We start from the raw sequence: 27880 nt of genomic DNA, 5'->3' as shown, positions 1-27880 counted from the left end.
GTAATCTATCTTCATTTTGTCGACATCCAAATTTTATTTAATGTGACGTCTTCCTCTTTACAACAATAATTGGGGTGAAAGGAAACTGGATTTGAAAGCGAAAGCAAGGAACTAACGACTTCCAGCCTAACAGGACGCTGCGGCAATGCAACAGCTGGAGTTTTTATTTATGTGCCGGATCGGAACTCGAGCCCGGATCCTTCGCTTCTCTAGAACGGTTGCCTTAAGCTCCTCGGCCATTCGGACACGCTTTTCCCAATTTCCCTCTCGCCGCACCGTAGCGACCCCCGGTCATTAAACCCCTACTCTCACATTTATGATTCCCGCTGGAGTTCGGGCGTCGGTTGTGCATCCGAAACTTTTCCACCAAACCGCCATCCCGCTCATAGTAAAATTATTACGGTGTTCATAAACCTCTAAAGCCTTCCTATACATGCGCTCATGACAATGCGATGTTTTCGATATGGCGCTCGTCTCACTGAATTTTACGTCACGGTTATCCACTTGGTGCCAACGACCATACTGCAATGGTAACAACAGTTCCGGTCAGATCACCGAAGTTAAGCGGGCTCGGCTAGCATTTGGATAGGTCACTGTCCGGGTGTGCCGAGAGGTCAGTGCACTCAGCCCTCGTGAGGCGAATTGAGGAGACACTAGCAGCACCGGTGGCGACAAGCGACAACGGCCGGGAGAATCATGTCCTCACCACGTGCCCCTCCGTATCCGCCCAAAGGCTGAGGATCACACTGCGGCTGGTCGCTACCTTTGAGCGTTCGAGGCCTTTTCTCATGGTGTTTGTTTGTTTTATCCTCTTGGCACACATGTTCAGCTACGGCTGCTTTATCCGTACGTCCCAGGCGGCAATTCCTCTGATGTTAAACCAAACGGGAGTTAACACTTCTTTTCGTGGTACCAATGTACACTAGTCCACAACTACGAGGAATTTCATATATGTTGCCAATGGGCGACGTTTATCTTTTGCACCGACAGAATGACTATCGACTGCTTTTAATCGACTATGTTTGCACTGCCAGAGATAAGTTCGTAGTCGGCGTTTCATCGTGGACTGTGGTACCCTCTGTAATGCCTATATATTTGGCACTCCGTCGAGTTTTGGCAGCAGTTCTCCACTTCACCTCCGATGATGTCTTCCGTAGTCAGAGACGAAACGTTAGGGAAAAGTTTTAAATATCGATCACGTCGGTCAACCTGGAAGTCTTAAGTAAAATTAATACCGGCAGTGAAAGCCTACATTGTATGATCGTGGCCATCAAATTCGCCTGATCTGGACCGAACAGAAGACATGTGGACGCTATCAGGTAACAGCTACGCGCCCACAAGCCACTGTCTTTTAGTTTACCGCAACTGCGCGACCCGTCCGCAGACATCTGGCGCCAAATACCTGCGGAAGCGTATGCAAATGCTGGGCTCAGAAAATGCGCTGCGCAGACATCCAAAATACGATCACCCACAAAATAAAATTTACACGATTCACAAATATATTGCGCACACGCCCTCCCTCCCTCCTTTAGTTTAACTGACGACTTGGAGCGACAGGAGGAGAATCTGGCCACAGTTAAAATAAAAATTCGACAAATCACGAAAAGAAATTGGAGCCTGTACGATGGAATGAACGCTAGGAAAGAGAGAAAAACCCAAATCGTCTCTAGCTCTTTTAATCTCAATGTTTGCAACAGCTTAAAATGGATATACACTTTCTTATGTTTGTGAATCTTTCCAGTAACTAACGTGGCACTTGTGTCTGCACTTCGTGAAGTTATCATACACACTTAGGTATTCCGTGATTTCGCCAAATCACTCCAGGCGAATGCCGGCCGCGGTGGTCTAGCGGTTCTGGCGCTGCAGTCCGGAACCGCGGGACTGCTACGGTCGCAGGTTCGAATCCTGCCACGGGCATGGGTGTGTGTGATGTCCTTAGGTTAGTTAGGTTTAAGTAGTTCTAAGTTCTAGGGGACTTATGACCTAAGATGTTGAGTCCCATAGTTAAAAAAAAAAAAAAAAAAAAACAGCAGGCGAATGGCTGGATGGTTTTTGAAAGAGCACGGTTAGTTACTTTCTCCTATCGGAATTTGCGCTCCATGTCAGATGACCTCGTCGTCGACGGTAGTTAAATTCTTGTCTTCCTGTTTCTGTATTTTTAATACGTTTTCCGTGTGATGTGTAGAATTTAGGTGAAAGATTGCGATTGTGGTTAATATCTGTTCACTGTTAATCAGCCGAACTATAACGAGTCACTTTGTACCGTTTAAGATTCATCCACGACCTATTTGGAGATCCATTTTCATCTTCAGGTGGACAAATTCCTTAAAAAAAATCTGGCTGACCCTTTATGGTATGATTCTACGATTGCAAAACAATCACTGGAAGCAGTATATTCCATAAAATATCTAGGAGCATGTGTGCGAAGTGCGATTTGAAGTGGAAACACCACATAAATTTTTGTTGTTGTTGTTCCCAAATTCATACCAAACTGAGGCTCGCAAGCCACTCCACCGACAGCAAGGTCCGTGGCTCTTGGGGGTACATATCACTTACTGTATGTTCCAAATATCCTGCTAAACAAGTGGTCGGATTTTAACCAAACTTGGTACACATATCACTTGTTTGTTGTGATCGAAGACTGGCTTGATGCAGTTCTCCATGCTACTCTATCCAATACGTGCCTCTTCATCTCCGAATAACTGCTGCAACCTACATTTTTCTAAATCTGCTTACTGTATTCATCTCTCTGTCCCCTACGATGTTTGCCACCCACACTTCCCTCCAATACACAATGTGTCCTACCCATTGCTTTCAGCCATTCGCAGTACCAGCACAGCAAGGCCGTTTTGGTTGATGTTACAAGGCCAGATCAATCAGCCATCCAGACTGTTGCCCTGCAGCTAACGAAAAGGCTGCTGCCCCTCTTCAGGAACTAAGTAGTTCTAAGTCTAGGGGACTGAAGACCTCAGATGTTAAGTCCCATAGTGCTTAGAGCCATTTGAACCATTTCTTCCCGCGAACCTTTCGCAGCTGGAACAGGAAGGAGTGAAGTGACAGTAGTTGACAAAGTACCCACCGCCACACACGGAACGTAGCTTGTGGAGTATAGATGGAGATGTATCTTACGGGGAACTACTGCCTAAAAGCTGATGCACGCAACTTTATTCGCGTAATTTCAAAAAGTAGTTTTCGGTGACCGTAGAGTCAGATGTACGGAAGTGGGAAGAGTATTGTGCAGTGGGCTCACGTGTAATGCCACGCACTTCACAGTGTTATCGGGACAGATGTACGGAATCGAGGTCACCGTGCCTCATCCGCGTTTGCAGGTTAACTGGTGTCTAAGCAATTGGCTATAGGAATTGCAGCACTCGGTTCGTGAAAAATAATAGTGGAGGCACGGCTGATACAGCGTTACAGTTCGTTTCGCGTAGTTTCAAGTAACTCGAGCCCGCACTCGCAATTAAATTGCGACAAAAATCAAAGAGGGCTTTTTAAGGGAGAACGGTAGCTCCGCTCGACGCGCCTTGGCGATTGTATTTATGCACGGGGAGGGGGCGCCGCGGGCTGCAAACGCCGAACAGCGGCGAAGCGATATCAGCCACAGTCGTAATGCATAAGCAGAATAATTGGCGTGCTCCATGTTCGCCGGCGACCGGGCGTTTTCACGCGTCCGCAATGGGCGCACCAATGGTAGGCCGGCGCATAAAGCCGTCTCCTCCCAGCGGTGCACTCGTCATTTCCCTCCCCTCCCCCACCGACAGTGGTAATGGATGCTGCGCGGCGACCAATGGGCGGCGTCGGCCGCGGGGCGCCGGCCAATGGGAGCGCGGCAGGCGGCGGCCGGCTAGGCGAGCACATGGCGACTGCCAGACGCGTCGTGGCCTGCCAGCGGACAGCCGCGCCATGCAGCACAGCAAGTCCTTCCTCATTAAGGACCTGCTGGGGGATGTCCTCACCGACAGGGAAGGTACGCCGGCTTCTTCCTAAAAGCCACTGCACGTCTCAGCATCCGTATGTAAACTTCTACATCCTAAACTATAGTCAGCAAGGTACCGTACGGTGTGTCACAGAGGGTACTTTGTATGACGCTGTCAGTTCCCTCCTTCCCTCTTCCAATCGCGAATGGGCCGAGGAAGAGTAATTGTCGGCAAGCCCCTGTGTAAGCTCGAATCTATCAAATTTTACATTCGTATACTTTTTGCGAGATATACACAGGTGGAAGCAAAATATTGTACGAATCTTCTGGGAACGAAGGCCCTCGGCATTTTTAACAGTAAACTGCGCAGTGCTGTACGACGCCTGTCTTTTAGCGTCTGCCCCAGGAGTTGGCTGAGCATCTCCGTGACGCTTTCGCGATTACTAAACAAACCTGTAACGAAACGCGCTGCTCTTCTTTGGGTCTTCTCTGTTTCCTCTATAAATCTTGTCTGGTAAGGATCACAGACAGACGAGGAATATTCGAGTAAAGGTTTTGTAAGCTCTCTCATTTGTGGGTGAACTACTCTTCCTGAAGAACATTTCATTGAAGCTCAGCGTCGCATCTGCCTTATCTTCCATCGGTTTTATTTCGTCGTTACATTTTAAATCGCTTCGCGCACGTACTCTTAAATATTTTGTAGACGTAACTGTTTCAAGTGATTGTTCAGCAATCGTGTAATGATATAATAATGATTCTTTTTGGCTGTTTATACGCAACACGTTACTTTTACTTATGTTCATGTTGATTGCCCATCCCTGCCCCTAGCGTAGATTCTCTGTGGGTTTTACTGCATTTCGCACGGCCTTGCGATTTACCTCTATACAAAAACAACTTCCGTGAAAAGCCTGATAAAACCTTCGGTGTTATCCATCAGGTCATTCATGTATATCGCGAAAAGTTCTGTAACACACCCCTGGGGTACCCGCGAAACTACATTTTCGCCTAAAGATTTCCCACCCTTGAGAGTGACAGAATGTCACAAAATATCCATTCAAATGCGAACATTTTAAGTTAGGCTTTGCCGTAACGTTTACGAAATATCAAACGAAACTAAAATTTGCTATAAACAGTAACATTTTACTTGTAGTTCCAGCGCGCATTTCGGAGAGTGAAAATTCCACCATCAGATGGATTTATGTCTGTTAATAAGGCACGAATGTATTATATGTACGACTTTTGCGTGACTATTGGCACATACTAGTATATGAAGTGTATGTGATGTAAGCAAGAACTGGAAAGGAGCCTCTGACCAACACAATGCAGCTGTGCCTCTGTCACAGTTCTCCTCTATTTGATAGAAGCTGCGATGGAGACATCTACAAATATACGCCTTAAGCCGCTGCGAACTAAGGGAAGAGAGTACTTCCCACTGTAGCACTTATTAAGGAATCTTCCATTGTCATTCTCGTACGTAGCGTAGAAAGAGCTAGTGCTTAAATGCCTGTGCACGCGCAGAGGTTGTGACCGAGGTCCCGGCGGAAGGGGCTTCTAGTATATTCTTAGATTTTAAGAAATGTCTGCTACGATTTGTATCTAAGGTAGTTGGTGGGCAAAGCACAAATGCGACATTTATCCTGTATGTGTTAGGAGAGTCGATGTTCAGCTACATCTATGCTGTGCAAACCACTATAAAGTGCAGAGAAGAGGGTACTTCCACATTGTACCACTTATTAGGAATTATTTCCATTCCGTACACGTACGAAAAGCGGGAAGAGTGTTTGCTTAGTTGTCTCAGTGCGTGTTGCAGTTAATCACGTCCTCGCGATCCTAATGGGAGCGATACGTAGACGGTTGTGATGTGTTCCTATATATCTCATTTATTGCTGTTTCTTGAAAATTTTTAAGTTAGTTTTCGGGGAATAGTTCAAGTTTTTTGGCGTCTCCGTGACACTCCAACGCATCCAATTAACCTCTGACATTCGTACTGCCCTTCTCTGTACTCGTTCAATATCCCCTGTTCATCATATTTGGAACTGGTCCCGCAAACATGTGCAATATTCCAGGATGGGTCCCACGAATCTTCTGTAAGCCGTCTCCTTTCGAGGCTGATTGCATCTAGTGAACTTAGTTTTTTCCCATACTTCATTAGTGCGTTCTTCAGTTGGAGCCAGCCCAATGTCCAGAAGGTTGTGTGCTTTCTGGCGCTGGAAGAAACATCTTAACGGCAAATACAGCACTGACACATTTTTTAGAGTGCGGCTTTTGATATCAGAGTTTTAACACCAGCGCGAAACGACGCACAGCATTTTCATAATCTGGCAGACTACCGATACACATCGCATGGGGATGTCACTGAAGCAGATAAAAATCAAATAAGGAAAAAACAGTGGAATCCATTTGATGATAATGGCGTGTCTGTCGAAAGAGTAGCGAATGAAATAAGAGTATGACTTTTTTTTGCCTTCTCTCATTAGTTTCAACCTTCACAGTGCAGTAGGCTATGGATAATGTTTGAAATATTTTTTCTCTACACTACTGATGTTGTTAGTCTTGCCGAGAAAGAAAACATTAAAGATAGCCCATTTTACTCCTACTTTAGATGATGAAAGGAACCTTAGTACACAATTTGATAATAAACTCTATGATCTTTATGCTTATGTAAATAGTACTGTGTGGAGTGACAGGATATTGTTGCGGTAAAAAAAAAATTGAAATATCTCTTTATTTCATACATCCGCTACCAGATGGAATTATTGTGCCGTTTATTTGATACGAGGTGTGTGTTCTAAACTCCAAGAGCTCATGATGAGGCTTACATTTCAAGGAACTACAACAATAACGAATCTGTTGCGGTGTTACTGTAACGTAAATATTTTTCGCCTAGACTGACTTTTGGCTGGGTCGTTGAGTATGTGGAAAAATATGGACTAAACCTGTGACCACATATGACAGCATGCTTAGTTAACGATGAAACCAAAACTTAATGTAATTAAATAGAATATATTTTTCTAATCTTCAGCAAAATTATATATACGAATCGGCTTTCGGTTTCTTAGGCTACCGTTCCAAATACTAGTAAAATGACTTGTGACTTGACACAGACATTACTCATACAGAAGATACGAAAATGATGACATGCAGAGTATTTACAAAGGAAAGTATTACATTTTTTCTACGTTACGCGGAAATAGTTACATTTAACTAAAAACGAAAAATTTACTTTTATGTCGAGTTATATTCAATAATTAATGAAAAATAAAGTTGAATTTATAATTGTAATTTAATATTTGTATAACTGAAACTCAATTTAACAGAGGGGGAAAGGGAAATTGAGTTTGGTCATTTAATACTAAGCTGGCATTCTGTGTCTTATGTTTATTGATTTCCAATATTACCAATAGGATCATCTTTCTGGAGGAAACTGAGTTTAGCCATTTAATACTAAGCTTGCATTTTACGTCATATGTTTCTTGATTTCCAGTATTTCCAGTAGGGTCATCTTTCTGCTCCCCTTAAGAGATTGGATATTTTCGCACTCTACATCATACGGGTGGTAAGATGTTTGATAAAAGTTGGCTCTGGCTTTCGTAACCTGCAGCCTGTCTCATGTTCATATAACCTGGTTGCCAGAGCTCTGCCTCCGTCATTGAGACATCTTTCCTCTGGCTTTGACAGAATTTCATAAATCACATTCTCCGTGCAGTACCGCGTCAGTTGAATTCGTCGAACTCATCCTATCCTTCAATGCCTGAGATGGTTTCAGACAACTAATGCAGGTGCGCAGTTGCTGAATGTTCGCCGCCCGCGGCACAAAGATTCATACAATACGACGACCGAGGTTGTGGCAGCTGTCAAGTGAAATAGATGGAGAACAATGCTTTTTATGTGTTTTGGTTTTGTTGTACCAGTAGTAGGGAAATAACCGAATTTTGAACATGTTTGCTTAGTCAGAATGGTATCTATACATTATACAGTACAAACAGTAGACGCTTATGACAAGGGCTTAGAACCATCTGGGAACGGCTTAGGTATTTCGTAAATTGGGTACTGCCCGGCTCTCAGCTAAATGGCTGGGAAACTGCACGAAAGCCAGGTGTCACGTGGAATTTTTGTGCCTCTTCAACGCGCACTGTCAACCTAGAAAATCAGAGTGTTATGCAGTTGGTCTTAAATTTCTCCGAGTTGTATAATTCTTTAATAGCGAGGCATATTTAGTCCTTAATAAAGAATTACTTCATGACAGGCTCTTTTCTTCTAAGTATATATTTACAAGGAACGAGCTACTAAAAAAGTTGTTTTCTGCCGTGCAGCTGTTACAGTTGTGGAGGTAGATTGTTAACATCGTCTTATTTTCGTTCTTTACTATCACGTGTAGCCGCAACTGCATGACATGTACAGGATGCGTACGTAATATATATATATATATATATATATATATATATATATATATATATATATATATGCACGTATTTTATTTCACTTCATGATACTTATCGAGCGCTGTGGATCCACCTTCACTTGCAATTTGCTTCTTCATATAAATTTTACAGCTCTTGCGCAGGATGAGCTAGCGGAAGTATGCACTTATTTTAAGGGAAAGGTAATACTTTGCGTATTAAAAAACACGAATGACGAATTTAAAAAAATAAAACTAAGGCAAAGTGTGATAAACGTACCAGAAACGGATCAAATATGTAACAAAACAGATATATTCAGTGCGTGGCGTCTTTTATCTACCAATCCTTCCTCTTTATAATTTATTTATTTATTTATTTTATTTTGAAGAAAAGAGATATGATGAGAACAAGATCTCAACTTTGCAAAATATCTTTGAGTGAAGTTAAGTTTCGTGCTATACCCCATTATGGAAACGATGTTTTACTGTTGAAATATTTTTTAACTGCGTTAAAGAAATTTCATGAATGAACATTTCATAGTAAAGGCATTATTTTCTAAACCTTTCAAAATACAATCAAATATGTTTTCAAAAATGGGAAACTAATATGTATGAAGAAATTATAGATTTTACTTAGTGTAATGAATAGTTTCAAATACGAAATCTTAGCAGTCTAAAGGAAAAAATTGTCACCATGTATCAGAATATTTTCGTAAAATGGTGTAGGCGTTCAATGCGTGGGGAATACAATGCATCTTTGCGTAATTAATTTCTCTTCCCCGTCGCAATGAAACCGGCTAATTGTACTGCCAGATAATTCACGTAAGTTTAAAAGACAATGGAACAATTCAGTCTCTGTTCTCATATCTCACTTTGGGGAACCATTTTTTCGATTAACTGAAGAATTATTCATGTTTATTAAATTATTTGTTTGCATACGAAAGTATCTGCTGAGTCTTTAAGAAACGCCCTGCCTTCAACTTTCAGCCTTAGACACGTACCTGATATTGGTAGGCATTTTTCAAAATCACTTTTTTAGAATTACATTAAATAAGGTAAAACGTTTCCTCCAATTACACCTGTTCACTTGCGGTCTTTATTACACGCGGATCGCTGCTTTGAGTATTTCGCATCGTGGACTTACTCCCCGTTTTTCAGCTTCTGAAAACACTTTTGTGTCTCAATAGCTTCTTAAGCCGGGATCAGAACATTTGGTTTCATTTTGTAATTACAATTCTTTCGTCTTTCATTTCATATACTTACTTTGCTGAGATTACCTTAATTCCTAGGCGTTATATGGTTTCGTGAGAAAGGGTACACTTGGTACAAATCACTCTTGAGCTCTTGTAGACCTTACCTTGATTTCTGATGTGTACTGGATAGAGACATTACTTCTGAAGTGACTGTTCGTACACGTCAGAATGGAAGAAACACTTCGAAACGGTCTACGAAAACGGCTTATGTTTGTGAAAGATAGCGTGTAAACATTTAAAAAACCTAATTTGACTTTCATATTTATTATTCTCTCAATACCATAATTAGGCCTGTATTTCATGGCAGAAGAGACACGTAGTACGTTCTATTTTTTTGAGACAAATTGTTAGCGCAGAATTTCTGAGAGACTGCCTGGAAGTGTCATTATATAACTGTTTTTATTTTCTGTGAAAATGTGCAGCTAAAGAATTAGAAGAAATGTTACAGATTTTAGGAGTGATTCTACTCCAAATATTTTTCCAGTTGTAAGTGAAGCTTCTCCTTCTTCTTCTTTCTTTCTTTCTTGTTTTTATGCTGGACTATAAAAGAAGTTTGCGATTCCCTTTAACAGTGTTTCTTACTAAGCTCTTAGCATCTGTTTATCCGTCCACTGCACTTAGTTAAGGCTGTATTGGTTACAGCTATGGACTTACCCAATGCTCACTTTCATTAGTAATTTAAATGTTTAGAAATAAAATATAGGCTGTTATATCCTACTTTTGCATGTTGTAGATAGGGATGTATGAAACGCAGTATCGAGATATAATTCTGTTACATGAAATTCATCTTGCTTACCCTTATAGATGTAACAGCTCTCTAGACAACATTCTTCGTGTTCTTGAATTATTATTTGAAAGTCTTCTTAATGTCTTAATTTCTTCAAGTCGTCATTCTCATGAAGGTGAACGCACTGAAACGCATAAATGGATCGCAACAAAATGACTGCCCAATCATGGCTTAATAGAAATTATTTTCGTTCTGATTTGATCACGGATCTCTGTTGAGAATTTGTGTGTTACATTACTTAATTTAAGCTTAACATGATTTAACTGGTTGCGAGAATCGGAGGGACCAAGCTACCGGCTTCAAACTCGCAACGAAATTTTGTTGACATTCACTATCATAGAGTTCGAAAACGCATTGTAATATTGTATTTCTTGAATGTTTCACTTATGTATATTACTGATTTGGTATTTTTCCTTGTGTTCCGTAAACTTACGGGAATTTCCAAGTGTTATCACAAATATTATCTCTAGAAATTGTCAAGATTGAAGTCTCAACTTGATTTGTAGTGCATGTGCCTCGAACAAATGGACATATTAAAAGTACGCTTATAACCGCCTGCTTTGTGATATTAAGTAGCGCGTGACTGATTCCTCTCTTTTTACCTAGTGTTTCCACTCTGATGGTGTACTAGTATTTCACAGCTGATTCTGCCGTGGTTCTGCCGGAACGTGACAGTTAAATTCTGGTTTTCCTGTGTCGTACAAATAAGGACACGATACGTCTTATTTACAAATAAACAGTGGGACAGTGTACGAAGTGCTTGTGAAGTTCAAACTGTGTACAGTAACTGTAAATCCAGACGTTAGTACCTATGGTAGAATAAATTACTCTTTCCGTTGCGCGAAGGTTTTGTCTACGATCATTAATGGAAACTTGTTCTGCGCTGCCGAAACTGCTGCTGTAGGTGACGACAAGAGCTTTACGATCACAAAACAGTGCATAAGATAAACCAGGCACTTAAAGAATGGTCTGTAACATCCGTTCAATAGCAAACATATTTTTTAAAAATTAAGTGTTCGTCGTATGCGATACAACAGGCTTCCCGGTGGACAGGTCAACTGCGTACCTACCGACATATTGTCGCACCTAGGTGTTGACTGGCGGAGATTTAATTCCAGATATAACGTTTATCTTCCTTCTATCTGAAGATCTCGCAGAGGTAGGTGATCTAGTGCTGCGTTCTAGTGTTCAGGATACGCGGGGTTCAAATGTGCGGCCGACCATCCAGACTTTGGATTCCTTGCATCCATTGAGGAGAATGCTGGAATGTTCCTCGTGCGACGTCGTGGAAGACTTCATAGCCCATCATGAGCATGCGTTCAGACATCAACGACCTCGATGTCCGCGAGACGAGAAATTTGAAACATTACTTTTTTGTTGAGAACGGCCCCAGTTCAGCGTTTCATCTTCCCAAAGCCACACACCCGTGGCCATATTTAACTTCTACAGATCCCTATGTTGAAATTTTGTGATAACTAATCCACAATAATAGCAATTTTTGAATTAATAATAATTTCGTGTGGCTCAGTGGCTTCGGCGACTTGCGTATCCCTAACCGACCCTAGTTATCCAACCGGGGAAAGGGGAACTACAGTTTGACGTGTAATCCGAACCGAGTGTCGTTCCTGGTGGCTGAGAGGTCAAGGCTAGAGTTAAGGTAGACTAAAACGTTCCGCGTGATTCGGTCGCATGGCCTCTCGGGTTGCAGGTACGCGCTTTGCCACAACACGAGAATTGAAAACCTGTTTTTGAAGTTTACTATTTAATTGCATAAAATTTTGCAACTCAATTTCCGATTTAATAAATTGACGACATCAAAGAGAAATGAAAAGAACTTAAATCATTACAGTACTCAACATAATATATTAACACCGTTACGAACAACCGTATGTTTAAAACCGAGGACAAAATGTTGAGTTTCATCTCCACGAAAAAATCAGTATTATTCCAATTTTAAACGTACCACGTTGTAACTGTAAAGAAACATATTTTTTAGGAAAGTGCAAGATTTACGTGACTGTTCTGCAAGTCACACTTAGGTGCTTGGGCGAGGGCCCACAGAACAACTTTCAGACTATTTCTCGACCAGAATATCCTCGAATAGCACGTCGGAAAAGTGAACATCTAAATCTTTCCACGCAGGATCTGATGTGTGTTATTTTACCACGACGGTCATGTCTCCCAGTGTAGGTGGGAGTAAAAAAAATATTTTCACATTCGTAGGAGAAAGTTAGTGATCGACATTTCGTGAAAAGATCTCGCTGTAGCGGAAAATTGCCACCCCGACTGGCTTATCATATCCGTGATACCCTCTCGCCTACAAAACGAGCTGCCCTTTCTCAACTTCTCCGATGTCCCCTGTCAGTCCTGTCTGATAAGGACCACATTCCGATCAGCAGTCCTACAGAGGAGACGGGCAAGCGTAGTGTAGATAACAAAAGGAATGTAGCAACCAAACAAAATTAGCTTATATTTAATTCAAATATAGTACATTCCCAAGCAATCTGTGTTAAAAAGAACTGATCTTAGTGCCAAATTTGTTTGCGTACACACTTCGTAACAGTGAGCCTACTTATAACGTCATTTCAGACCACCACATTTTTGTTAACTATTATTTTAAAAGTCTTATGGAGTTTGCTAACTGGAGAGTCACACATTAGGCGGAGCACCAATGGGAATTTAACGCGAGGGAGCGCGCTGTTTGAGAGGCGAATAGTGCTTTAAGTTAGATCAGCTGTCCACTGGAAAGTTCATCTCAGTAAGCTCACACAAAATAATTACGTCTTCATCTCATCACAGTATTAAGACAAAGATTTAACATGGTATTAAAACAAACACTATTTCTTATTCTAAATTACAGCACTTTGATCTGCAAACAGTTATTTACGTCAGACATACATTTGGAACGAAATCCACAACGTTTTTAACATCATCTCCAGGCTAAAGTAAGCCCAAATTAGTCTGATGTCGGTTTTTATTATGAGGACGATCACACGGGAATATGCTACATAGCTGCGACAGATGAAATCATTCCTGATTTGGAGAGTGAAAGTTCGCAGTCGCAAGATCAGTGCATCACACAGGATGAGTCGGTATCAGGATAGTGTGTACAGAGACCACATATAACGACATCTCTCGACAACCACTCGACGAAAATGGACGCTTGCCATATATTTCTATATTACACATAGCATAGGCTCTGATACCATGACCTTAAGAAGTAAATAAAATAAATTTAAAGAGACGATACACCTGAAAGAGCAAAATTTGTGGTAGTTCACAAGAATCACAGGTAATAAAACAAAACAACATAAACGGCAGGCCTATGTAAAGTAATCAAATTTAATAAAACATTGCTTCTAATTTTTATCCATCCGTAATACATTAATCTAATTGAGCATATGTTAGAAACGATACAGCTAAGGCGCAAAGGAAATCTAAACTAAAATAAAGATAAAACGGTTAGTTGCAGCGGTCACATATTTGGAATTAAATCAAGGGTTCATACCATCAACTTCTGACAGTTATACCATAAATTCACACGTTTGTTGATATAAAGGTGAGTATTTTCAATAATTTCAGTCAGTCATCTGTATTACATCTCATAAGAAGGTCAACGTTTTGATTTTTATTAATCTCAACCTGTTTCTTACATTCCATTCCATTGTCACATTAGTTTTCCTCAAAAGGACTCGTGTCGCATTGCGCCGTGAGGCACCTGTGCTGTTCTTGTACTTGGTCACACAGCATGCTCATACGGACTTTACATGTCTAATTACTTGACTCATTCTCCGACAGTGAGAGCAATGCCTTTCCAATGAAACAAAGAGCTATATCTAGCTCTAAGAAACTAGAAATGGCTGGTTCAAATGGCTCTGAGCACTATGGGACTTAACATCTGAGGTCACCAGTCCCCTAGAATTTAGAACTACTTAAACCTAACTAACCTAAGGACGACACACACATCCATGTCCGAAGCAGGATTCGAACCTGCGACCGTAGCGGTCGCGCGGTTCCAGACTGAAGCGCCTAGAACCGCTCGGCCATTTTGGCCGGCAAAACTAGAAACATTTAAAGATTTTTTCAGCTCTTTCGTTAGATTCAGCTGATGTCTTCAGCTTCCCAGTTGGTATACATTGATGATACGGAACGTGGATTAGTCTAAACGATTGTACGATTTCCGTTCAATGTCGATGAGCAGTCATTTATAGCAACAGTTTGGGACAGAAATTAGGGACGGTCGAAAATATGGAGCACAGTACCCAATACACGTGACGGATGCATGTGACTGCCGCACTCTTACAAATACTTGGACTAGGAATTATGATAGTATTTTATGTTTTTCAAGAGACGTGTTCTTTTTAAAATGTTAGAAATTTATGCCATCTTTAGAAATACAAAATATTTATAAACGCACGGCTGAATATTTCATTGTGGTATCGCATTCTAATGTTACAATATGACAAGAGAGCAGTGGTTTTATAAATTGAACATTAAGTTCATCAGAATGTTCTGAATCGACCGAGAGACAGTTATTATTCTCCGACACAACGGAGAAATGTTCAGTAGATTTGCTAGTTGGCCATAATTTTAGAAATTGATGACAATATTCGCTCGTGACAATGTTTCTCACATGGAGACGTGTAACGTAAAGATCCTGACCAGAAGAAATTCGTTATCGCTACAGCCGAGTGGACCAACAGTAGCTTCGGTCAAAATGAACTACTACGCTGCTGTTACATTTTTTCGTTCTTAATAATCTTTCTTTGCTTCGTCTGCGTTTTTATGACGTTAGTATATCGCTGCAGTCGATTGAAAGTCTAGATGTGACCTATTTCACAGTTCATCAAGTCAGTACTGCTGTTAATTTTATCTAATATCGAACTATTGCTAAAAATTCAATAACGTTCTTCTGGGTCGCAGACCTGGTCATATTGTAAATTGATGAACCAGCATTTCGTCATACCCTAATGTAGGCTACCTCCAATCCTCCGATCCTACGTCGTACTAAATTAGTGTGATATTCACTTTCTCTCTCATCTGCTAATTGGAATACTTCTGGCCTATGTAGCTGACAGCTTTCCGTATGTGACATCTCGAGCAATTCCTCGTCTGAAAAATTTCACCATCGGTCTCCTCTCTCAGTACGGCCGTGAATTTGGCACACCCATCAACATTAAACATGAATTTTGATTGTTTAACACGTGCTTCAATTTATGCTTGTCCATTGTGGACATTCTTCAGCATCATGTCCGTGTATTAGATCATTTATAGATACGATTCGTAGCAGCTAGCATTGTTTATTTTCATTACTGGTTTTTTTAGCCATTACACAATGTAGTCAAATTGCGTGCTTATGGAATATCATGTCGGTTATTTCTGGCGTACCCCAAGAGAGTGTTATAGACCCTCTGCTGTTACTTATCTATATAAACGATTTAGGAGACAATCTGTACAGCCGTCTTAGGTTGTTTGCAAATGACGCTGTCGTTTATCTTCTAGTGAAGTTGTCAGAAGATCAGAACAAACTGCAAAACGATTTAGAAAAGATATCTGCATGGTGGAAAATTGGCAATTGAACCAAAATATCGAAAATTCTGAAGTCATCCACATGAGTGCTAAAAGGAATCCATTAAACTTCGGTTACGCGATAAATCTGTCAAATCTGAAGGCCGTAAATTCAACTAAATATCTAGGACTTACAATTACGAACAACTTAAATTGGGAAGAACACATGGAAAATGTTGTGGGTAAGGCGAACGAAAGACTGCGTTTTATTGGCAGGACACTTAGAAGATGCAACACATCTACTAAGGAGAATGCCTACACTACGCTTGTCCGTCCTCTTTTGGAATACTGCTTACCAGATATAATTAACGGAGTGCATCGAGGAAGTTCAAAGAAGAGTAGCACAAACTGCGTGTTGGGTTCTGTCTCGGGTTTTTCGACTGACGTTCGTCTGATGATTTTCGCCCTCCATTTCCGGTGGTGAACTGGAGACGAGCTCGCGGCCGCAGACTGTATGTACCTGGCGCGCCAACGTCCCGTTTTGTGTTATCGAGAAATAGGGCAGAAAGTGTCACTGACGTGATTCACGATTTCGGGTGGACATTATTAAAACAAAGGTGTTTTTCGTTGCGGATGAATCTTCTCACGAAATTTCAATCTCGAACTTTCTTCTCCGAATGCGAAAATATTTTGTCGTCCCTGACCTGCATAGGAAGAAACGATCATCATAATAAAATAAGGGTAGTCAGAGCTCTTACGGAAATATATAGGTGTTCGTCTTTTCCGCGCGCTGTTCAAGAGTGGAATAATACAGAATTATTGTGAAGGTGGTTCGATGAACCTTCTGCCAGGCACTTAAGAGTATACATGTAGATGTAGATGAAAATTTAAATTTTCAGATGAGGTGTATAGAAAGCGTTTATTGTGATTCTTAAACCAAAGTGATCTCCGCTAGAGGTTGCTGCATTGTGATAGAATATTTCGCTTAGGGCACCTTGAGTTATAATTATTGTGCACATTATGTAGCATGTTCAACTACTTTATTCACTGAGGCTGTGTAGCATTGATGGTAATATCCCACTAGCAGCTTCCATTAGCATTATATTTCAGCCACAAAGTTACAGACTTGATTACGAATAGTTTCTTTTAGTGTTTCATGAGCACAGTCTGTCCTGAGAAAATGGTTTCTCAATAGGGACAGTATTTTATAAAACAAATGAAGCAATTTCTGTGTGTCAGTAAAAGGCAAACAAATATCTCATTATGTGACTGGATGCTGCTGGTAAGCATTGGCTACTAAGCACTGAATGTTCTTTTTCGTGTTGATAGTTCTCAACATCTTAAGAGACTACCGTTGTTTTCCTTCATATCGTTGCAAACAGCAGATACACGTCAACTATCTCGTGTGTTTCGTTTCGCACAATGACATAATAAAAATTGTGCATTAATTTTTGGTACACCCGTATGCATCAACATTTCTGTGACAGTTTAAGCTAAATGTAAACCGCCACCTCGGCTGTTATTAAGAAATGTTTTAATTTCCGCTTACCGGCTACGTTCATTGAACACCCTCAGGTGGCACATGACTAGGACGTTGCCGAGTGCCTTAGTACACATGAAAACAGTTTCAGTAGCATGTATTTTATACCGAGCCTCATGATATAGTACCAGCAAGTGCAAATGCCCTGAAAGTGTGCTCATGTGTACTAAAGCAATCGGCAAACTCCTAGGCACCTGTCACCTGAAGATGTTCATTGAGTAATAGTTCGAGGAAATTAAAGCATTTCTTAACAGCAGCTGCGATAGTGTTGCACATACAGCATAATTCCTATTAACGTTTAAAAACCTTTGAATCGACGTAGATGACGCTGGGAAAAGTAATTGAATCTAAGACAGATGGCGCCGCAGATGTCAGGAAATACCTTAAAAGTGGATGAGAAATGTTGAACATGTGAGGTCACCAAATGGTGTACCTCGCCGCATGTGCAGCAGCTGTGCCTATCGGTCTGTCACACCTGATCATCCCAACACTGGTCATGTATTCACGTCAGTGTAGCTCCGAGTCTTACGTCTTGTAGGCAGAATTTCTTTCATTGAGTTAGACAATTATGTGTTTACACTCGTGTAAGATTTATTATTTTATTCATCGGTTTCGCTGGGTTGTTGCAAAGTACAGTACAGCAAAAACCTACCGAATTGCGTCAAAAGCAAATGAGTATAAGCTTTCGAATTACGTTTTATTTACTAAACAATGTTTGTAAACAAATAAAGGAAGGGACAAAAGAAAAGAAATATAAAATAAGAACAGCTTTTCCTTCGCTACAACGAGTACAATAATTTTGTAACTTCTACTTACTCCCCCCGTCGGAGGTTCGAGTCCTCTCTCGGGCATGGGTGTGTGTGTGCTGCCCTTAGCGTAAGTTAGATTAAGTAGTGTGTACGCTTAGGAACCGATGACCTCAGCAGTTTGGTCCCATAGAACTTACCACAAATTTCCAATTTTTTCCAAAAAGTGTTCGAAATATACATCCTTCGCCCAAATATAAGAACTGCATCGCTCAACCATCCATTCACGCGCGGTGAAGTATGTCACCTGTCCAGTGTTTGTCATCCACTTTTGGGCTGTTGTCCAACATTTGCGACCCCCCGTGTCTTGTAATAAATCACTTGAGTCTGCATCGCTTCAGGGTTTTTTTTAACGTTAAAAAGAATCACTCTGTATTGCTAACGGGTGCCGCAGCGTAACATTTCACGTAACAGTTTTCTAGCTACCACGGATACCAAGCTCATCTGGGGTCGTTAAATTTTCGGGGAAGTCTTATTTGGCAGACCTGTTTCATGGCAGAGAGAAAAGAAAAAATACACAAAAATACTTGTTTGCGAGTACAGTATTAGCTTGTAGTCCCGTGCCGCCGGGTGATGAATGCGGCACAGAAAAAGGCTCCACGAGCGGCAGTATCTTTAAGTATCAGAGCAGTTCCACTTTGTTTGGCTATTTTTACATTTAAGCATACTAGAGAATTAGGGTTGCTGCTGCATAATTTTATACAGTAGTCAAATCTAACAGTGTACTGGCCGTCTTCAGTGGAAATGATACAATGTTATCTTCTTTCTTTATTTTTTTCCCTATCGCATATCCCGTTTAGTGCTGGTTCGCATTTTCAGGATTTCGCAAAGTTTAAATTATGTAGCCTTGTGGCGTAATGCCCTTCCTGATACCACAATCGCCAAGATAACCTTGAAGAGGAAAGTCGTGTGCATCATCTTTCTATGAATCGTTTAAACTCTGTTCCGTGTGCTATTGTACTGTGTGTCGTAGAGCTGTAGAACTAATGTAAGCTACCATAGGCAAACGTACACTACGGTACATTTCCTGGTAGCTTTGGTCAGTTAAGCTCGTTCCCACGTTACCTGTACCTTAGGTGTGTTGCGTACCTGAGAACGATCGCTTTCTTTTGCTTACTCGGAAGCAGTGAACCGTCTAGAAACTGATTAAGGGTATATGAAGGGCCAGGTAACCTAAGGAACATTTTTGTTCTACGTAGTTCCCCTTCAGTCTGCTACTTAAGAATAAAGGTATTTATATCAAAACGGAAACTGTCAGTGTTTAATTCAGGTTTCATTCGAAAACTGTTGCTTTGTAACGTGAAACAAAGTGATGTTGTAGTAACAATAAAGAAAAATATACAGATTTATGAGATAATGCTAGAAATCGCAATTTCCTAAATAAAACTTATAATTAAAAAGACCGCGAAACATAAATATATCGAACATCGCTCCAATACTCTGTCGAATGTATATAAGACATGTTTCTATTATTCATTAACAACTTTCGCATTTGCCAATAATAATAGGAAACTCGACTTTGATCATGACGAAGAACGTTTTATTGAGTACAAAATAACAACAATAAATATACAGATAATGTTTGTGCATGGAAAACTGTATTTGCGTCTAAGTAATTGCTTTGATTATATAAAAGTGCAGAAGTTAGACGATCAATCAATTTGTATTAGATATTTTAAACAATTTTTAGCAGTGCGCTCAACAACCGTGTATGCAAATATATAATATGTAACAGACAGCCAACCGATTGTTCATAGGCGAAGCAACAATGTTAAACTGTTCGCTATGATCTTGTGCCCATTACACATGTCGTATAAATGGAGATGATGTTTTAAATTACTGACGACGCCTTTGGCATAATTATTTTATTATTCTCCATGGCATGATGTAATTTTAGAAGTTTTACTTCTGATGAAGGTATGTTTATATGTACCGAAACCGTGGTCAAGAGTTTTAATAAAAAAATTCTATCCTGCAACTGTTTCTGGCTGTCATCCTTTATTCTGGACAACTTTTTTAAAAAATACATTAACCAGGTTTCGATAACTCTAAGACTATATTCATCAGAATGCTAAAAGTTACATGAACTCATATAACAGCTTAACTTTCATGTGACTTTTACCATTCTGATGGAGGTAGTCTTAGAACTATCGAAACCTGGTTAATGTGTTTTTTAAAAGCTGCGTACGACCGGTTGCCGGCCGCTGTGACCGAGTGGTTCTAGGCGCTTAAGTCCGGAACCACGTGGCTGCTGCGGTCGCAGGTTCGAATCCTGCCTCGGACATGGATGTTTGTGATGTCCTTAGGTTAGTTAGGTTTAAGTAGCTCTAAGTCTAAGGGACTGATGACCTCAGATGTTAAGTCCCATAGTGCTCAGAGCCACTTGACCCATTTTGCAACGGGTTGGCTGACTTACATTTTATATACGATTTTTACTACTTATAAAATGAAATTTATTTCCTGTAAAGATATAAAATACACAGTGGACTAACACTGAATAATATGTGACTCTAATTATTTGAGAAACAAACAAGAAAACAAAGAGAAGTCGTCGGCTCCCATTTTCTCTCTTACACTTTCATTTGTTTCTTTCCCTACCAATGGTACAAGTACTATCGATAACCCTACCATATGCTTTGTCATTTATGTAGTGTACTGAAACTACCGAACCGTAGTTTTGGTACAGCGCAACTTCGGTGTATTTTATTCTACGTCGGAATTTGGAGTCCAGCGCAGCATTTTCTCGAACGAGCGTGAGAAACCTCCTCAACACCACACTCAGACTGGCCCAATGAATCAGATCACGGTCCTAAATCTGCTGCGCGGATTCGGTGTGACAAGGGGACGGTACCTATCGTCGTCATCGATTTCGTCCAAACTGATACGTGCAGGGATAGGCCACAAATGCAAGTGACAGAAGTTGGGGCTCCAGAAGGCCAAGCGTTTACATCTACATCTACTGTATGATCACTCTGCAGTTCACAATTAAGTGCGTTGCAGAGGGTTCATCGAACCACCTTCAAGCTATTTGTCCACGGTTACACTCTCTAACAGCGTGCGGGAAAAACGAACACTTAAATCTTTCTGTGCGAGCTCTAATTTCTCTTATTTTATGATGATCATTTCTCGCTATGTAGCTATAAGCAAACAGAATATTTTCGCATTCGCAGGAGAAAGTTAGTGATTGAAATTTTACGAGAAGATTCTGCCGCAACGGAAAACGCCTTTGTTTTAATGACTGCCACACTAATTCGCATATCATATCCGTTCCACTCTCCCCTATTTCTTTTTTGGTGCGCATCAGGCGAGGCATCAGCCATTTTGCTAGCGTAGTTTCTAGGCAGCGTTTAGCGCAGCGGAAAGATTACAGACCCATGATGGATCAACATAGGTTACAGAATGGTAACTCGAGGATCGCGGTATCGAGTCCTTAAGCGGAAACTTACTTTATTTTCAGTTTTTACGTTAATTCCAATATAAATAAACCGAAATAATGCTCAATATCTTGTATTTACCAATATTTTCATAAAAGGCTTGAAAAGGAAATCCAAAGGAACTTCGTAAAAAAAATGACAATTTTATTAATTTACAGTTGATGACTTACATATGCTTCGTAAAAACAGGGGAACCATTGTCTAGACATCTTGCGAACATTGTGAATACCGCATTTTACAATTACTTGATTGTTTAAAGTTTCTGTAGAAAAACAAACACTGTTTATACACATAAAAGATTCTCTCTTATCGCACAGTTTGGCAGTAAACCACACACAACGCAAAATTTCTCCAAATATTAGGGTGGATAGCTGGTGATGTACAATGAAACGCATTTTGATGCAGTCTTCTCAGAGGTCAAAATGAAACTGACGTAGTACGAGGTCCTGGACTCTTTAATTACCGTCCCTTCTTGAAACGTTACTTGCACAACTCTCGTGGACGCTGTAAGTAAAATCCTTTCTTTGAAATTCATTTCGAATCCCAAAACTTCGTTTGCCTTTCTTTTTCACGCCGCTTAGGAAAATACTAATAAGATGAATATGTTGAGCATTATTTCGGTTTATTTTCAGTATAATACCGGGTAAATTGAAAAAAAAATTGCTAAAGTTTTCGTGTACGTACTCGACCCCACGACCATCGGCTTTCCGTTCTGTAATCCTCCTGCTACGCCAACCACTGTCTGGAAATTACGCTGACATGAATGGCTGATGCCTCACTCGAAACTTTTTTCCCTAAAAGCTTGACCATGTGGAGCTCTCACCCCTGTCAATTTCATTTCCGGCCAAGCTATGCATAAACCGCCAATGTGGACAAAATCGATGATGACGAGTAGGGGAGCTTCCCTTGTGAATCTGTCTTACTTCCCTGATTCGCAAGCTAGTGCGCTGCTCTATATTTTATTTTAATTTTTTTTATTTGTGCCGGATTGGGATTGGAACATGGGTCTCCTGTTTATTAGGCAGATGCTCTGATCATTTTTTTCTAAGTTTCATATTTTTCGTTATTGTTCGTTGCATTTGTTCGGGGCGGACGTCCCATGACACTCGTTTGAGTTCATCGTTCATCCATTCACTCTTTATTATTATTATTATTATTACAGAGGGCAGCGTGCCCTATGACCGAACACGCTGAGCTACCGTGCCGGGAGATACTATAGGAGCACCTCCGGAAGTGGTATAATCTTATATCTGTAGCAAATGTGTTTGCACGAATAATCGGCAAATGCCATATATGCTGCACTGTCGACGCATTGATACACGGTAGCTAAGGACAATCTTTCATCATCCTATCTCCAAGGAAACGCTCTGCTTAATCGGACGTCATTAGCAATGACTGCTCCTCACAGAATATTCGCGGTGGCAATGCTTTCTACAATAATTCACGTTATTCTTAGTCGTTTATCCCGATCGTTGTCTACAGAAAACAGGCGACCTGCACGAGCCGTTACAGCGGTCTAGCGCTTTGCGTAGTGTGTTATCGTTATGGCGTGCGGAAGCGATGACGGCGAGGACAAGGCGCATTGGATATTAGTATTTATTAGTGTCGCAGTCTCAGTTTGAAAGCAAACCTCGTTCTAAAGCCAGTGAGATATTACATTTAGTTTTGTATCCGAGAACTCCTTCTTCCACCTTCTACAGAAACTCATCTGATTAGCTGACACAGCTTTGCGGTTGATATAGTTCCAAAAACTACCCTTCGAAAATTATTCTCCAGTGGAGTGCGATGCTAAAATATTTCGAGCTTTGAAATAACCATTGTTTTAATATGGCGTTTATGACGTTGTAGCGGTTCTGGACTTGTAAAAGTGAGTGGAATCTTTGTGCCGCGATACATTACTGCATCTGAGTATGCTGACTCTGTAAATTGTTCCCGACGGGAAGTCGCATATAGAGGGCTAGGTTTGGTAAACAGGAAGAGCTCAGCCTGCATTCGGTGGTTTGCTGTCTGTTGGAAGAGAGGCCTGCTTACCTCACGTTTTCAGAAGATGTGTCGTTGCGGCCACTGCAGTTCTTCTCCGCGGGTCTCTGTTTGTAATCTAGCTATTTTCAAATGGTTCAAATGGCTCTGAGCACTATGGGACTTAACATCTGAGGTCATCAGTCCCCTAGAACTTAGAACTACTTAAACCTAACTAACCTAAGGACATCACACACACCCATGCCCGAGGCAGGATTCGAACCTGCGACCGTAGCGGTCGCGCGGTTCCAGACTGAAGCGCCTAGAACCGCTCGGCCACACCGGCCGGCTAGCTATTTTCAGCAGTGAAAGTAAATCTGGTCATTAGGATCGCTATTATCGTCACAACAATAATGTTCAAAATTTTGATTTAAGGAAAACGCATACCACGTTTTTATTTGTTCAGTTGAGTGATAGACCATTAGGAAACATTTAGACTGTATCTGGCGACATAGTGAGGTCACTGCCGCGTGAGAACCAGTGAAAATCAGTAAGTCAGTATTCCGATCGCTGTAGCTATTACATCTAATATGACTTCATTTTCCTGAGAGTTATTTAATACACATCAAACACTGTCCGAGGCACTTTTAGCTTTTGTTTCACCTTTTACTACAAAACTAAACTTGTATACTATTTCAATGAATTGTGTGTTGAGCCGGCCGCGGTGGTCTCGTGGTTCTAGGCGCGCAGTCCGGAACCGCGGGACTGCTACGGTCGCAGGTTCGAATCCTGCCTCGGGCATGGGTGTGTGTGATGTCCTTAGGTTAGTTCGGTTTAAGTAGTTCTAAGTTCTAGGGGACTGATGACCACAGCAGTTGAGTCCCATAGTGCTCAGAGCCATTTTTGAATTGTGTGTTGACATCACCGAACACCGATCTAGGCAGCTTAATGGCTACACCTAACAGTCTCATTTGTCGGTTAAGAGCGTGTTTCTGTCAGACATCGGCCACTTCCGCCGATATTCGAGACGTCAGTTTGATTCATCAGCTTTTCTTCCGAAAGATCTTCTTAATAGAATGAGATTTTCACTCTGCAGCGGAGTGTGCGCTGATATGAAACTTCCTGGCAGATTAAAACTGTGTGCCCGACCGAGACTCGAACTCGGGACCTTTGCCTTTCGCGGGCAAGTGCTCTACCATATGAGCTACCGAAGCACGACTCACGCCTGGTACTCACAGCTGTACTTCTGCCAGTACCTCGTCTCCTACCTTCCAAACTTTACAGAAGCTCTCCTGCGAACCTTGCAGAACTAGCACTCCTGAAAGAAAGGATATTGCGGAGACATGGCTTAGCCACAGCCTGGGGGACGTTTCCAGAATGAGATTTTCACTCTTTCTTTCAGGAGTGCTGGTTCTGCAAGGTTCGCAGGAGAGCTTCTGTAAAGTTTGGAAGGTAGGAGACGAGGTACTGGCAGAAGTAAAGCTGTGAGTACCGGGCGTGAGTCGTGCTTCGGTAGCTCAGATGGTAGAGCACTTGCCCGCGAAAGGCAAAGGTCCCGAGTTCGAGTCTCGGTCGGGCACACAGTTTTAATCTGCCAGGAAGTTTCATATCAGCGCACACTCCGCTGCAGAGTGAAAATCTCATTCTGGTAACGTCCCCCAGGCTGTGGCTAAGCCATGTCTCCGCTATATCCTTTCTTTCAGGAGCGCTAGTTCTGCAAGGTTCGCAGGAGAGCTTCTGTAAAGTTTGGAAGGTAGGAGACGAGGTACTGGCAGAAGTAAAGCTGTGAGTACCGGGCGTGAGTCGTGCTTCGGTAGCTCAGATGGTAGAGCACTTGCCCGCGAAAGGCAAAGGTCCCGAGTTCGAGTCTCGGTCGGGCACACAGTTTTAATCTGCCAGGAAGTTTCATCTTCTTAATAAATAAAGCTACAAATATGAAGCGTCAGTATCATTCTGATACCAGTATTGTTAGCCTGAATTTTAATATGTTAATTAGCAATTGTTATCATTTGGACTTATGCACACTGCTGCCGTTGTTGTATTGGAGTTTGTTCACTCTGCCGTAGCTCAAGGACAAAGTTTCCCACCGACTGAAAGTTTTTCATATTCCAGGTCTAGGTTCAAATGGTTCAAAGGGCTCTGAGCACTATGGGACTGAACATCTGAGGTCATCAGTCCGCTAGAGCTTAGAACTATTTAACTAACCTAAGGGCATCACACACATCCATGCCCGAGGCAGGATTCGAATCTGCGGCCGTAGCAGTCATTCGGTTCCGGACTGAAGTGCCCAGAACCGCAAGGCCACCGCGGCCGGCCCAGGTCTAGGTGTCCTGATCCACAGTGCCTACACTTCTGATTCAGTAGTGAAGTTAAATTATGACCCAGAAAGTGGATAACTCAGGCCCACACCACTTGTTATTTCTGAGAGTGGTAATTGCGGGTGATTTGATTAATAACAGAGGAGTTATGGCCAAAAACACCATGTTTGCCTTGTTTAGTCTCCACATGCGGCTACGTTAATTATAATTCAAGAGGTTATCAACCGGAATATTTCTTTTAACGTACTATACATCACTAGGCACGTTTCTTTAGTTAGTGGCATGCCATGACATTTCACCGGTTTGTAAACCGGTCTACGTCGCCAGATACAGGCGTATCTACCGGTTCCTGCGAAATTTCAAATAAAAAATGTAAAAAGTGCAGTAAGAGTAACAACAGTGCTCTTTTGGAACCGTAACGCACTCAAATAATATTATTCATATAAATTTAGTTTTCTCACTCTATCTTTGCTTCCAGTTTTTCTGTTGAGGCTAATTATTTATTTAGTGGATCACTTCTTTTTCGTTTTAATAGCACAAAATGTTATTCAGCTAAATTGATGCTCTTTAAGTCTTCTCACTAGCAAGCGGTTTATCAAGATGATTTCAGAATATTTTTTCACTTGATGGAGGTTTAGAACTTTCCGTAATAATTTGTACGGCTCCAAATTTTTCGCAGCTGTCTACAAATACTGTGCTGGAACATTATGAATTACATCGAAGAAAACGATTATTGACAAATAGCCAACACGGATACAGAAAATATCGTTCTTGTGAAACACACGTAGCTCTTTATTTTCACGAAGTAATGAGTGCTAATGACAGGGGATGTCAAATTGATTTCATATTTTTAGATTTCTAGAAGGCTTTTGACACTGTTGCTCAAGAGCGACTCCTAATCAAACTGTATGCCTAAGGAGTATCGTCTCAGTTGTGTAATTAGATTCGTAGTTTCCTTTCAGAAAGGTCACAGTTCGTAAAAACTGACGGAAAGCTATATAGTAAAACATAAGTAAATTCTGGCGTTCCCAAAGGACGTGTTATAGGCCCTCCGCTGTTTCTGATCTATAAAAATGATTTAGGAGACAATCTGAACAACCCTGCTAGATTGTTCGGATGATGCTATCATTTACCTTCTTGTTAAGTCATCAGATGATCAGAACGAATTGCGAAATGATTTAGGCAAGATACAGTATGGTTCCAAAAGTGTCAATTGACTCTAAATAGCGAAAAGTGCAAAGTCGTCCACATGGGTTCTAAAAGGAATCCGATAAATTTCGGTTACACGATAAATCACAAAAATGTGGAGGCTGAAAAATCTACTAAATACTTAAAATATTACAGTTACGAATAACTGAAATTATAACGATCACATGGATAATGTTGTGTGGAAAGCAAACCAAATGCCGCGATTTGTTGGCAGAACACTTCGAAAATGTAACAGGTCTGCTAACGAGATTGCCTACACTATGCTTGTCCGTCCTCTTCTGGAATACTGCTGCGCGGTGTGGTTCAAAAAATGGTTCAAATGGCTCTGAGCACTATGGGACTTATCTTCTGAGGTCACCAGTCCCCCAGAACTTAGAACTACTTAAACCTAACTAACCTAAGGACATCACACACATCCATGCCCGAGGCAGGATTCGAACCTGCGACCGTAGCGGTCGCGCGGTTCCGGACTGTAGCGCCTAGAACCGCTCGGCCTCTCTGGCCGGCGCGCGGTGTGGAATCCGCAACAGATATGATTGACGGAGGATATCGAAAAAGTCCAAAAGAGGGCAGCTCGTTTTGTATTATCGCGAAATACGGGACAGGGTGCCACAGATATGATAGACGAATTGGGGTGGCAGTACTTAAAACATAGGCGTTTTCCGCTGCGGCAGGGCCTTCTCACGAAATTTCAATCAGAGCTACATATACACTTCGCACGCTACTGTAGAGTGCATGGTAAAGGGCA

At 41.4% G+C, this 27880-nt stretch overlaps 1 protein-coding gene across 1 annotated transcript in view; it reads left to right on the top strand.

Moving 5' to 3' along the window:
* The first annotated feature begins 3906 nt into the window (after positions 1-3906).
* The window catches only part of LOC126249095 (NK1 transcription factor-related protein 1), a 123136-nt gene continuing 99162 nt past the window's right edge, over positions 3907-27880 (top strand). The window contains exon 1 of the mRNA XM_049950745.1: positions 3907-3970. Within this exon, the coding sequence (XP_049806702.1) occupies positions 3907-3970 (64 nt within the window). The remainder of the gene's footprint in view (positions 3971-27880) is intronic.

This window comes from Schistocerca nitens, chromosome 3, assembly GCF_023898315.1.
Source record: "Schistocerca nitens isolate TAMUIC-IGC-003100 chromosome 3, iqSchNite1.1, whole genome shotgun sequence".
Taxonomy (NCBI): domain Eukaryota; kingdom Metazoa; phylum Arthropoda; class Insecta; order Orthoptera; family Acrididae; genus Schistocerca; species Schistocerca nitens.
This window is presented reverse-complemented; position numbering and strand designations above follow the sequence as displayed.